The 13,919-nt window shown below is 45.3% G+C and overlaps 1 protein-coding gene across 2 annotated transcripts in view; it reads right to left on the bottom strand.

Annotated features, from left to right (window-relative positions):
• Positions 1–9,997: 9,997 nt before the first annotated feature.
• atf5b (activating transcription factor 5b) overlaps positions 9,998–13,919 on the bottom strand; it is a 4,579-nt gene continuing 657 nt past the window's right edge. For both annotated transcript variants that reach the window (XM_086260501.1, XM_086260500.1), the window contains exons 2-4: positions 13,259–13,480; positions 11,721–12,912; positions 9,998–11,236 (exon numbers count right to left, since the gene is read on the bottom strand). In XM_086260501.1, the coding sequence (XP_086116627.1) occupies positions 11,050–11,236; positions 11,721–12,912; positions 13,259–13,397 (1,518 nt within the window). In that variant the 5' untranslated portion in view covers positions 13,398–13,480 and the 3' untranslated portion in view covers positions 9,998–11,049. The remainder of the gene's footprint in view (positions 11,237–11,720; positions 12,913–13,258; positions 13,481–13,919) is intronic.

Raw genomic sequence — 13,919 nt, 5'->3', positions numbered from 1 at the left:
CAGTACACTAGACCTGACTTCAGGGTACTGGCAGGTAGAGATGACCCCCAGAGCCCGAAAAGCAGCTGCATTTTGTACCCGTAAGGGATTGTTTGAGTGGAATGTGATGCCGTTTGGACTGTGCAATGCACCGGCCACATTCCAAAGGCTTATGGACAGAGTCCTGGCTGGGCTGCAGTGGGAGACGTGCTTAGTGTACCTAGATGACATCATTGTCCTGGGTCAGGATAGCACCCAGATGCTGGAGCGGCTCGAGCAAGTGTTCATCAGATTGCGTGGAGCCAACCTAAAACTGAAGCCATCTAAATGCTGCCTGTTTCGGGAGCAGGTGGCCTATCTGGGCTGGAGGTATTTCCACAGATCCCCAGAAAGTTCAGCAGGTGACGGACTGGCCTGCACCGCGGACCGTCACAGAAGTGGAGAGGATTGCAGTCGATCTGATGGGACCGTTGAACGAAACAGAAAGGCATAACCGGTTCATATTGGTGGTACAAGACTATTTCAGCAAGTGGGTGGAGGCTTATCCAGTCCCCGATGGACAAGCACCCACGGTGGCAGAAAAGGTTGTTGCGGAGTGGGTGTGTAGATATGGAGCCCCACAGTCTCTGTATAGTGACCAGGGCACCAACTTTGAGTCAGCTGTGTTCCAGGGGATGTGTGAACTGTTCGGAATCAAAAAGACGCGCACCACGCCCTTTCATCCACAGTCCGATGGCCAGGTAGAGCGTTTTAATGCTACCCTTCAGAAGGCCTTAGCCACCACCGCGGAGCGCTGCCACTGGGACTGGGATATAATGATCCCATATGCTGTCATGGCTTATCGGGCAACTAAACACAGCTCCACAGGACTGACCCCAAACATGATGCTTCTGGGGCGAGAGATAACCGAGCCTATTGACCTGGTCGCAGGTCTGCCGGCTGACGACACCCCCAACTGCACTGCACCACAGTATGTGGTGCAACTCAGGGAAAGGCTGGAGCTTTCCCACCAACTGGCACAGGAGGCTCTCGGGAAATCTGTTGAGCGTGCTAAGAAACAGTACGATAAGAATATCTGCCAAGTTCAGTATCAAGTCGGCGCTGCAGTGTGGCATCTGATCAAAGGGACCAAGAGAGTGCGGCACAAGGTTCGCAAGTTTCTGCCTTCCTATGAGGGCCTCTACTTCGTAGTGGGCCTGCTGGATGATTTGGTCTACTGCATTAAAAAGGGGCCCCGAGCAAAGGCTAAAGTGGTTCATCACGACAGACTCAAGCCTTATCACTCAAGAACGCCGTTGGACAACAGCTGGGTCTTCCAAGACTCCGACCAGGCAGCACCTATCGAGGTGCCTCCTCCAGCGCTCGATGAAAGCGATTCTGACATTGATTTCGGTCCCTTCGATTTGTGGGAGGCCCCAGCCGGGGCAGATCAACCAGATACTGGTGCTTCCCTGAGAACTGGCTCTCCGCCACCCGCTCTAGGAGACGGTAGCGGGTTGCCAGCCAGCCCTGTTCAGCCTTACGTGGATGGGGCTGAAGGACCAGGACGTCACCCTTCCTTCAGGTCCACACCCTGTTCCAGACCACAGCGTGTGCGGCGGGCGCCGGACATGTTTGGTGACTGGGTCAGTCACTAGGCTAGTATGTCCTAACTGAGTCGGGGTGTAGGCGGATCGCTGCCCTGCTCAGTCGTTCAAGCAAAAAAAAAGAAAAAAAAATTGTTCATGTTACATATATTAAGTGATATGACTGTTGTAGATTGAGTTGTTACAGGGGGCTATTCTTACATGTACTGTTGGGCTTGTTTGTCTTGCTGTTTCCTGGTAACATGGCTGTCGACGGGCTGCAAGTTATTGTTTGAACTGTTTATACTAATGAAGTAAAGCTAGATATAGGGGCAAACGTTCAGCTGTAGTGCCTTAATGTCGTGCCGCATCTTGGATAATATGGGCATCACCTCTGAACGCTCATGGATCGATGTAAATGCTGTTGTGTGTGTGTGTTTTTTGTCTTTCTTTATGAATACTGTATATGTGAAGGACGGGATATGGACATTGACTTGCACCCTCCTCAAAGTGAACCCTGTACATTCTATGTTTTTTTTTGTGCGCAAGATATGGACAGTTGTCTACTTCAAGATTGTTCCCTTCTAAGGATCGCCATTTATGGACTGGGGGCATGACTGCTGTCCCGCATAGAATGCTGTATGTTTCCTTGTTAATGGGGGGTTCATGTGCTGGAATGATGTTAAGGGTTTAATTATTTTATGTCCATAAAACTACTCATCTACTCATCAAAGTAAAAGATCTCTCAGCAACATTATGCAACATTTTAGGCACTATTGCCCTGATCAGATCAGTGAGCTGGGATGTTTTATTCTAAACATGAACTACTGTTACAGCAACAGACATGGACTACTGGTGTCCCACACAACAACTCAATGTCCACTATGTGAAGGAGCCAAACACATGTCTTCTCCTCTTGTTAGCTGAGATAAACTGAATCTATACTGTCCAGTCTCTCCTGGTGGACATGGCAACACGTTATTCATGGTTACATACAATTTTAGACTGATGTGGGCCAAAGCCTAAAACGATGTGCCGGGAGTTTGCTGTTCTCCCCGGTTCAGATATTTGAAGTTTACACAGCTACATTCTCGCCTGAAAATTTTTTAAAAGTTTATTTTGCAACCCAGAAAGAGTAACAAGAGGGGCACTGAAATTCGGGATTGTCCGAGAAAAAACGGGAGGGTTGGCATGTATTGCCTTGCATAGCCTGTAACGTTATTATGATGGACAGATTTTATGAGTGAACTTGACTTTAAGTGACTTACAGGTTTCCTTGAAAAACACTTTCTTATATCCAGGTTCTTTTTGCTGCCGTCCTCCTCGCAGCGCAGGATTGCTGCTGCTAAAACTAAACAGAGCTCCCTGAAAGGCACAGCCAATCACATTGGCCATATTTGTCACATGATATAGGACTCCAGTAGAGAACGTAATTCAACTCTTTCTGCACCGCTGGGTGAATGAGACGTTGACAGATCGCTTTTTTTATTTCTATCGGTTTTGTTTTTCTTTACTCGCAGAGATCAAATTATTGGTGGGGACGATTCAATAATCGCTGGATATTGGTGGGGACATGTCCCTTCCGTCCATGCCAAATCTACGCCCTTGGCCAAACCCTACCCATTACCTTGTGTGTGTTATGGCATGCCTTGCATTGAAAAACCATCAATAGAATCATTTCTATTGACTTGCTCTGAAAATTATGTTTGTCATTCTCATCATATGCAGATTTTTGCTGCACCCACCAACATATTAGCATGGTGCTGGTGTGCTACTGCTGGTTTTAGTGTTGTGTTCAAATAAAAATAATATTGAATGTAGACTGATCCTGTTGGCATATGTTTTTATTGTGACAGAGAGGAAGTGCTGGACTATTCCTGTTATTTGCAAGTTTAGCGGCCTCGACAGAATTTGAACAATTCCAAAACTTTTTCTTTTGCACTCATCACGTTGATGCTCTCTGAATGATAGTGCTTTCTGGATGTTTCACATATTTACTGACTGGTGATTTTTGCAAGAATCCAACAATTCTACAGTTCTAAGGTTTAAATTTAAGATTTAATCTATTTTTTTCATACCGACCAACACAGCCAACTTTACCCTCACCCCCTCCACCTACCACCCTGTACAACTGCTCATAATGAATTTACAGCTTTCTCACTGGTATACATGCAGGCATTGAACAGAGCTCCAGGCCATTCATCTCATTGCGGCCATCCCCTGTACTAAAATGCACACACACACACATTTTTCTTCTCTATTTTCCTGCTCCTCTTGCATCACCCCACCAGCCCCCTACTTCTTTCTCGCCTACTGGCTCTAATATCATTCTGTCTTCCTTTCGTTTTACTTCTTTAGCCAGCATGTCTCAATATGACCGAAGCTTTACTGAGCATGTAAATTCATGGTGGCTGTGTGTAACCACTGATGCAATATGTCATGTTTTTGATATTCATCCTCACCAGTGAAGGTCCAGAGTGGAACCGTTGATGTCACTGCTCCAGTGACTGGTGCTGCATCTTGATTTTATCGTATTTTCAGTAGCCTGGTCTAAATTCCCATTTATCCATCTTCTTAACTGCTTATCAACTCAGTGCTGAAATCTAGTCCAGCTGTCATAGGGTGGAAGGACACATCCTGGACAGGTCGCTGGACAGAGCCATTCCTGATTACATTCACAGCTAAATAAACACCTGTTGGGTTTTCTCTGCCTGTATTATTCTAGGGTCTACCTTACAATATAAAGCTCCTTGAGGCGACTGTTGTTTTGATTTGGCGCTGTGTAAATAACATTGAATTGAATGAAGGAGAATTAGTATCATGGGATATATCAAACTTGGATATTGAATATGTGCTTTTTGGCTTTACATTTGGAATGGAAATATAAGAATGTGTGTGAACATGTCCTGATTTATGAAGTTATGAAAGATTCAAGGCTGTAGACATGCAAACGTTTTCACAATGCTCTGCCAAAGCTGTTGTACAGAACAAACCCGCACACACACATAGCTACAGACACACATAGGTCAGTCGTGGGAACGTTTTCCAGATTTGGTTTCTCTTATATGGAATGACCAATTCTTGCTCCATGTCAGGAATGAGTAGTAATGCATTGGGACTAATTGTTTGTTCACTTACTGCCCCAAGCTGACAGAAAGGCAACAGAAACTAAAAAATAACACACAGTTCAACCAATGTAGGTGCCACAACTACAGGAAACAGGAACCTGGGGCTGTATCAGTGGTTCAGGCTGCTGCTGGTGTAATCGTCTTGGGGAAACAGTTTTGCCCCACTTTGGGCCCCTTGATACCAGCAGAGCATCATTTAAACACCACAGCCTACCTGGGTGTTGTTACTGACCATATTCACGCCTTTATGACTGCAGTGTATCGTCTGTTTCCAGCAGATTAATGCTCCAGAGTAAGTCTGGACAATTGTAACAAGCTTGAAAGTCGATACTTAGCATGACTAACTTTATTCTCTAACACAGCCTGAACTCTGTTGGGCAGGTAGTCAACTTTTCTCAAGTAGTCTTGAGCAATAGTTCTTCCTTGTATATCGGATGCCTTATTAAGATCCTGTGTCAGGTCCTTGTTGGCTTTTTTCTTGTTTCTTACAGTCATGACTGTTAGATGCCGTTTGTCTGCTGTAGGCTTTTCCCATATGGGAAAGAAATAGTAAAAACTTATATGTGATTACTCATGAAAGTGGCCACTTTCTCATTACTTTCATACATTGTTTTAGTAAGTATACAAAACATACAAGTTTCATTATATAACTTTTTAAGGGATCTTATATCTGTTTTCACTCTTATATGCTTTTCATACAAGTTTTTTCAAATCAAATCAAATCACTTTTTATTGTCACATCACATGTGCAGGTACATTGGTACAGCACATGTGAGTGAAATTCTTGTGTGCGAGCTTCACAAGCAACAGAGTTGTGCAAAATACAATAATGTAAACAAGCAAAATACAAGAATGGCTACATCTGAAACTAATAAATATATGTACAATATATAATAGTATATGCATTTCTGGATGTGTATACTAAATATTTTTCTACGTGTGTGTGTGTGTGTGTGTGTGTGTGTGTGTGTATACATATTTTACAAATTAAATAGAGTAAACAATAAATAAAATATATAAAATAAAATATACAGAGTGAGACATGTGCAAAACAGTGGCATTACTGTACAGTATGGAGTGCATAATGTTAAAGTTCCAGTAGTGAAGCTGAGGTGTCTATGACGTGTTCAGCAGTCTGATGGCCTGATGGAAGAAGCTGTCTCTCAGTCTGCTGGTACGGGACCGGATGCTGCAGAACCTCCTTCCTGATGGAAGCAGTCTGAACAGTTTATGGCTGGGGTGACTGGAGTCCTTGATGATCCTCCCCGCTTTCCTCAGGCACCGCTTCCTGTAGATGTCTTGGAGGGAGGGAAGCTCACCTCCAATTATCCGTTCAGAGCACCGCACGACTCTCTGGAGAGCTTTGCAGTTGTAGGCGGTGCTGTTGCCATACCAGGTGGTGATGCATCCAGTGAGGATGCTCTCAATGGCACAGTGATAGAAGGTCCTGAGGATGCGGGGGCTCATGCCGAATCTTTTCAGTCTCCTGAGAAAGAAGAGGCGCTGCTGCGCCTTCTTCACTGTTTTGTTTGTGTGTACTGACCACGTAAGATCCTCAGCCAGATGTACTCCAAGGAACCGGAAGCTGCTCACTCTCTCCACAGCAGCGCCGTTGATGGTGATGGGGGTGTGTACTTCTCTGCACCTCCGGAAGTCCACTATCAACTCCTTTGTCTTTGCGACGTTGAGGGTGAGATGGTTGTCTTGACACCAGTGGGTCAGGGCGCTGACCTCCTCCCTGTAAGCCGTCTCATCACCGTTGGTGATAAGACCCACCACTGTAGTGTCGTCCGCAAACTTCACAATGATGTTGGAGTTGTTAGTGGCTGTGCAGTCGTAGGTGTAGAGTGAGTACAGGAGAGGGCTCAGTACACACCCCTGTGGAGCACCAGTGTTCAGTGTGATGGGGGATGAGGTGATGCTGCCCAGTCTGACCACTTGGCGTCTGTCAGACAGGAAGCTAAGGATCCAGCTGCAGAGGGAGCTGCTCAGTCCTAGATCCTGCAGTTTCCTGTCCAGCTTCGAGGGAACGATGGTATTGAATGCTGAGCTGTAATCTACAAACAGCATCCTCACATACGTGTCTCTCTTCTCCAGGTGTGACAGGGCAGTGTGTAGTGTCAGGGCTATGGCATCATCAGTGGACCTGTTGTGGCGGTATGCAAACTGTAGAGGGTCCAGTGAGTCGGGTAGTTTCACACAAGACAGATACAAACTTTATAAGATTTATATATTTCTTTTCCATATGGGTTAGATCTGTCACGAGACAAAACAAGCTCTGGGATTGGACTTTCATACCACAATGTAATGTTGCAGAGTTTTTGATTGCAGAGCAAGTCTTTTGCTGAGCTTGGAGAGACACCTAGTGGTGAAAGGGTGTTACATATGGTAAAAATCTGAAATACTTTGAGTGCTCACAAAAATGGATTTAGAAAGAACCTAACAACAACTTTGGCATGTATACAATTATATATGAACCTTAAATATATATGTAATTAAAATAAAACAAAGAATATAATCAATGACATTTAAATATATTGGAGATGATACTATACAGAATGAAAACTAGACTGTAGAGAATTAATTATGAGAAATGTGGAATGAAAATGTGAATATACAAATCTGTACAAACCCATATTATTTCCTTAGGTGTTGCTAGGAGACTGGGAAGTTGTTACAGTGATTTATTGAAATCTCCAACATACATGCATGTACACGTCAAAAACTTTGAGCTTTAAAGTCAGTATTTATTAGGACGACTTTTACTGTTCTGCACAATCTGACATTTCTAAGGCAAACATTCTTGTCATGTGTTTAATTCGTCTCCAGGAATACTTCTCCAAGCTCAAACATTGCTTCATTCTTCCCTGCTTTTAATACAATCCCACAACGCTTTAATAGTGTTGAAGTCTGGACTCTGATAGTGTCCCAGTGTGTGTTTCTGTCCAGATATGCTTTTATTTCATTGCCCATGTCGTTGGGATCAGGCTAAGAACAAAAGTGAAGCCACTACCAATCAGACATTACTTTCTGGGCGATCGTGGCTCAAGAGTTGGGAGTTTTCCTTGTAATCGGAAGGTTGCCGGTTCGAGCCCCGGCTTGGACAGACTTGCTCGTTGTGTCCTTGGGCGAGACACTTCACCCGTTGCCTACTGGTGGTGGTCAGAGGGTCCGGTGGCGCCAGTGTCCGGCAGCCTCGCCTCTGTCAGTGCGCCCCAGGGTGGCTGTGGCTACAGTGTAGCTGCCATCACCAGTGTGTGGATGACTAGATGTGTAAAGCGCTTTGGGGTCCTTAGGGACGAGTAAAGCGCTATACAAATACAGGCCATTTACCATTCTGTTTTCATAATTCCATCAATTTTGACAAAACCGGTGTAAACGACCACGGCAGACCCAGTGGCATTTTAACCATTCTTTATTAATACTGGACGGTTGCTGTTCACAATACACGTAGAGCTGCAGCTCTCCCGCTGCCCGCTCAACATCACCACAACAACAACGCCAACCACAGGACCCAGTACAATATTTAATTCGGCGGGGCGTGATTGCGGTTGCCATGCAGGTGCGTCCGCCTCCTCTGCACAGCACCGCAGGCCACGCCCCACCACAACCGGTAACACCACTGACTGAAATGCAGCCGAAACCATGACAGGCCCTCCACAGACGGTGGTGCACAGAAGTTTCCCTTCTTTGCAGCCAGTGAGATCGTTTCTGCTGATGTTTCAGTGAACAGTGAATGCATCACTCAGTTTCTGTGTCGGGTGTTCTTTCTCCACTTTTCAAATTTTTAATTCACTTGTTAATTAATGCAAATCTTCCACTAATAGGATTTTCCATAGATTCAACTCGAGAAATGCAAACAAATGATGTGTTTTTGCAAATCCTGCTGTAACAAAGTGTTTAAAATGCAATTTAGAATTGGATCTCTGCTAAACTGTTTACGTGTAGACGCAACACTGGTTCATCCTTTGAGTTGGACGCCTTTTCTCCTTGAATGATTCAGAGGTCAGCGTTGACTAAAATTAAGAACAATAATGATACAAGCAGCCAGCGTCTTTAAATGTCTGCCTCAAGGGAGACAAATTATAAAGGCTCAAGATTTTTGCACAGTATGAAATAAAAACTTAAATATGCAGCGTATCTACGGAAACTCTGAACACGTACAGTACAGCACCGATTGAAAATGGGGGTGAAATTTATGCGTTGGTTATATGTAAAGAAAACTACTCAATATAGCGTTAAGCTAAACAATATAAACACTTTACTCTTGTGAGTGTTTGAAGAATGAAAACATAACTCGTCTCTTAATGAGGCTAAAACCTCAAATCTGTGGTATGACACAAAATTTCATGGTAAGGAGAAACACAACTTTTCTTCCATATATTAAATTTTATGACTCCATATGCATGTGATCGTTTTCCTAATAACTGTGCGTGTGCGGGCGTGTGTGCGCGCGCGCGTGTGTGCGTGTGCGCGTGTGCGTGCGTGTGTGTGCGTGCGTGTGTGTGTGTGTGTGTGCGTGCGTGCGCGTGTGTGTGTGCGTGCTGGGGGATCATATCTGCCAGCTCTTGCATTGATGCTGTAGAGAGAGACATGGATTTATTGTGACGTATTCTCCATCAGAACAGCTTCACGCTCTGTTTTTACATTGCATCAAACAACAAACAGAAGCCTGAATCAATAGATTTAATGGCGCTCTCTGTCAGCCCAGTACTTTTTTATTCTGATAGTTCACTTGCATCTCTCTCCTCCTTCTGCAACTATTGTGTGATATTGCCTCATGCACTTGAAAGGCCTACGACTGCTAGGAGAGATACCAAGAGATTTCACACACACGCCTTCATACAGGCACGCCCTCTACGAGCTGGGACACGAGATAGGCAACTTGTGTTTTCTGTTGACTGCCGGAGCTCGATACGACTCCACTCAGCCCCGGGGATCAATCAAAACACAGGAAACGGCACTAAAATATTAGGGGGGGCCGTACTTGTGAATTCTCTAAACGCACTCTCCGATTGTGCGGTTGTTTGGACTCGGTGCGAGCTCCTCAGGCTCCAGGGAATAAGGTTGTTTTCTCACAAAATGGTCAGGTGTCAGTCAGAGCCTGCCATCCAGCGATGAATCCTGGGACTAAGACTGACTGCACTGCAGCCAAAATCAGAGGGCTGAGACCTGCAGTTTGGGGGCAGGGTGGAAACATAAAGGGAGGGGCACGGGGGCTTTCATCTCCATCTCTTAATCCCAGCCCGCTCTTATTCGCTGTGTGCGCACTGGGCTGAACGGGGCTCAGGGTGTCGTGAGCAGAAAAACAGTCAAAGGCAGAGGTGGATGATACTACATAACTGGTTTATTTGGCTGTCATTGACCTGATGTTTCATTTCCTGACATTGACATCGACTATTAAAAGGACCTGAATTTCAGATACATCAAATTGATCAATTGAAAACAAAATTCCCACAAAGTCGTACCCAACAACCGTTTATTGTTGCGTCAACAGGTGATTGTTCATTCGCAAAATACAGCCGGAAGAGAGGGAGAAGGACAAAAGAAAGCCAGCGAACGCTCGTGTCTCGGAGCAGAAAGCAAAACCTGAGCATGAATCACACTGACGGAGGGAGAAAAGTCGCCAGCTGATGAGAGGGAGGAAGTCAACTCAGTGAAACTGACGCAGTGGAGATCTTGAAGCCATGCAGTTAACAGAATATTGCCTTCAAATAACACTCGCACATGCTTTTCCAAAATCAAACATGCATTGGGTAAAGAGGTGTAAATACTCAACAGTTTAGCAATACAAATTCTCTAAATGTTGCTGATAATGAATATTTGTAGAGCATGTTACAAGTTTTCCAGCAATCCCTTTATTCGGTTGATTGTTGTAAGCAAATGATAAATGAACATCATTAAGTAAAAATAAAATAGAAAATAAAATCTAGATTTCGCATGGTTCTGCCTCGATGCTGCTGCTGCTGACGCATGTCACAAAAAACCACAAGTAAATTCAGTCACTACTACTAATTCAAAGAGCGTTTTGTAAACGATCCTTCGTCGTGAGCGCAAACTCAGTCGTCACAAGGCTGCGAGTGCAGTTCGGATCACAGTGGTCACGGACAAGTTCAGCATCTCCTCTGGAAGCCGCCTGGCTAAGGCTGGTTATAGTTAGGTCACCCATTTGGAAACGTCTGGTCTGTACGATCAGTCATCCTCTCAGAACAATTACATCATTTTATTTGTTTTTAAGAAAAGAACTACCAAAATCATGCAAACTACCATTTGTGAGACAAAAACCAGTTGGTGCTCTTGACTTGATTTTTCTCTTGGTGCTGGCTGGGCAGGTTTGGAGGTGAGGTCGGCGTGGGCGTCGGGCTCCTTTCTTTCTTTTAGGCACTGCCGTCCTGTTTGAGCCGCTGGCTGCGAGCCTTGTAGACCTCGATGAGTAAATCTTTGACGTACTGTATTTCTCGCTCCACCGATTCCGCCTTGTCACGAAGCTCCCGGTTCTGCCCCTCGAGACCGTGCAGCTCCTCCTCCAGAGAGTCCAGCTCCGCCCTCTTACGCAGCCTGTACCTGCAATTAGGAACAACGTGTGTGGTTGGTTTCACAGATTTTGCTGCCTTGCAACTTTAATGTGGAGTTGAGCGTGCGTGGCCTCTGAAGCTAAATGACACAGAGGCAAACAGCTCCCTCCCTTGAGACAATTCAACTTTATTCACACGGTCCCGAATCACAACAACAGTCGCCTCAAGGCGCTTTACATTTACATAAGGTGGACCCTGCAACAACCAACTGTAGTTATTGTACAACTGAAAAACCCACTGTAGACTACAACTGTGCTTGCTATTTTAAGTGAAACATGCCGAGCTGCCAGACTTGTAGGACTGCTGAGGTGGGGCTGCATTTGGCAGACAGCGAGGGACTTTCCACGTCCCTCCTACATTTTTCAGGACATTTAAAGCAATGCGGTGGCTGCTTTATGCAACACCATGCTGTACATTTAAACTACTATTTCCATCACATCCTGCACATTTGAACAAAGTCAAAGCGTGTTTACCTGTGAGCAGCAGTTTTGTTCTGGTCTCTCTTCTTCTGCTTCCTCTCGCCACTGCTGCCATCCAGAGACACTGCACTCATCACCAGAGCTGGTTTCACAGAGCAGGGCTCATCCTTTAGCCTCTGGGTGGGGCGATGGATGGGGCCACCCAGCAGCGGCCCCTCGCCCTCCCCTCTGGACAGACATTCGTAGCTTTGGTCTGCAAGGCATTCCGGGTAGAGGTAGTGGCCGTGTTGGGGATCGACAGCCTGTGCTTGTGACGGCTGATCTAGGTCACCTATAAAGCTATGGTAAGGTTCTGTGCTGGCCATGGACTGGTGGAAGTATCCGTCACCGGCCACCATTGTCTCTTGGGGGATACTCCCGGAAAGTCCTCCGTCTTTGCTGCAGTGCAAGACCTCAAGCCCCGTGCTGTCGTAACTTACATTGACCTTCACATTGTGCATCAACTGTCCCTCTCGCTTGTGGTGGCCGTCGTACGAGCCACCCAGACAAAAACCTCGAGCAATCTCTTCGCTGCAAAACATTCCTTCTGAAAAACAATAACTCTCCTCTTCCTTCAAAGATAAAGCACATTCTCTCACCTTCTTGATGCTGCCCAGGCTGTTCTTGCTCACCGTCTTCAGCGTCGAGTAGTGGTTCACAGACAGCTCTGTACTTCCTGAGTAACATCCCCTGGAGCCCCACGTATCAAGTCCAACTTCATCGGCGACTTTCACGGTCTCGCCGAGGATTCTTCGCCCGTTGTTGTGGTGGTGGTAGCGGTGGTGGTAGTTGTATGGAGCGGGTCTTGCGATTTTGCTTCTGCTGATGGGTCCGCCGCAGAAGCTGGCCAGGTCCAGCTCCCCTGTTGCCAAGGTAACAACCACAGGGCTGGCTTCTGATTGGCCGGTCCCATACGAGCCATAGGGTAACTGGTAGTAAGACTGGGAGCCCATGGCTTGGGCGCCCTTATCACATTTTGAAGATTTCTCCAACTTGTTTGCGGTGGATGTGGACTCGGAGCGGAAGTAGTCCTCGAGCTGAGCCAGCTCCTCCTGCAGCAGAGAGGTCATGACCTCCAGATCCGAGGGCACCTTGACATCTTGTTCTAACGGCGAGGGCGGAAGAGATGAGCTTGGAGAAGACTCGGTCGTAGAAACAAATGAAGACAAATCAACTTTTTCCGTCATCCAATCAGAGTGACCATCACCTAGAAAAATTCAAAACCAGAGGAAAGCGTAACGTAACGAGCAAAGCAATCCATTCTATTTTCAAGTGTTTGCAAAAAACGACTGAAATTAAATCTTGAAATTTAGAAAAAAAAAGGAAAAAAAATGTGAAATAAGCAAAGGCTGAGAGAGTAAACGGAAAAATAAAATAGTTTAAATTAAGCAATACATCCAACTAACCGATCATCTGAAAATGATTGAACAGCATCGTCTGCATTCGATAAATATCCACTTAGCTGTACTCACTGTACGACATTAGCCCCGTGCTGCACTGCGGCTCCGACCTCGGGATGTGGAAAAATAAAAAATCGTCTTGGCCAAACTCACCAATTAAGTGCTGCCTCTCCACTGGCTCCGCCCCCGTCCGTGGCCGTGATTGGCTGGGGCTAGCCTGTCGGAGAAGGGGAGCGCTGAGCTCGCCTGTGGAAACGGGGGGAATTTTCCTGCGAAGGATCGATGCCGCCATTGTGTCTTCTGCTTCGATCGAATTGTTCAAAAGCACGAACCGTGCGCTGGCTGGATGAAAGAGTTCTGGAAACACCTGAAGACCTGCGGGAGGGAAAAATTAGAACGTTGCATTTTTTATTAGCCTCCAATGGCCCATTTCAAACTTTAAGTAATTCAAAAAAAATTAATTTATTATTTTAAAAAGGTAATTACAAAATAAATGCACATTAATTTTTCATCATTTTCATTTTAAGGAATCACCCAGGTTTTCACCTCCAACTTAAAACAGACTTTATTTGAAGCCATTCCTGACTGATGTCACAATTTCAATTTAAAACTCTCAGTTTAAAAAAAAACATTTCAAAATATTAAAATGATTACAAATCTTATTTTTTTAACTTTTTCTATAAATAACATAATTTTACAGAATGTAGGCAGAAACATCTGTTGCGCACTTTCAAATCGAATCCATTCAGCGTGTTTACACTGTAACAAGCCAAGTTTGACCAGGTCACTTTACACAGCAACGAAAACGCCCGCA

The sequence above is a fragment of the Aulonocara sp. 'chitande type north' Nkhata Bay genome, linkage group LG14 (genome assembly GCF_057382095.1).
Source record: "Aulonocara sp. 'chitande type north' Nkhata Bay isolate Kocher_YH1m ecotype deep benthic linkage group LG14, A_spYH_male_GT1.1, whole genome shotgun sequence".
NCBI lineage: Eukaryota > Metazoa > Chordata > Actinopteri > Cichliformes > Cichlidae > Aulonocara > Aulonocara sp. 'chitande type north' Nkhata Bay.
The sequence above is the reverse complement of the archived record's forward strand: the minus strand, read 5'-3'. Positions and strand labels throughout refer to the sequence as shown.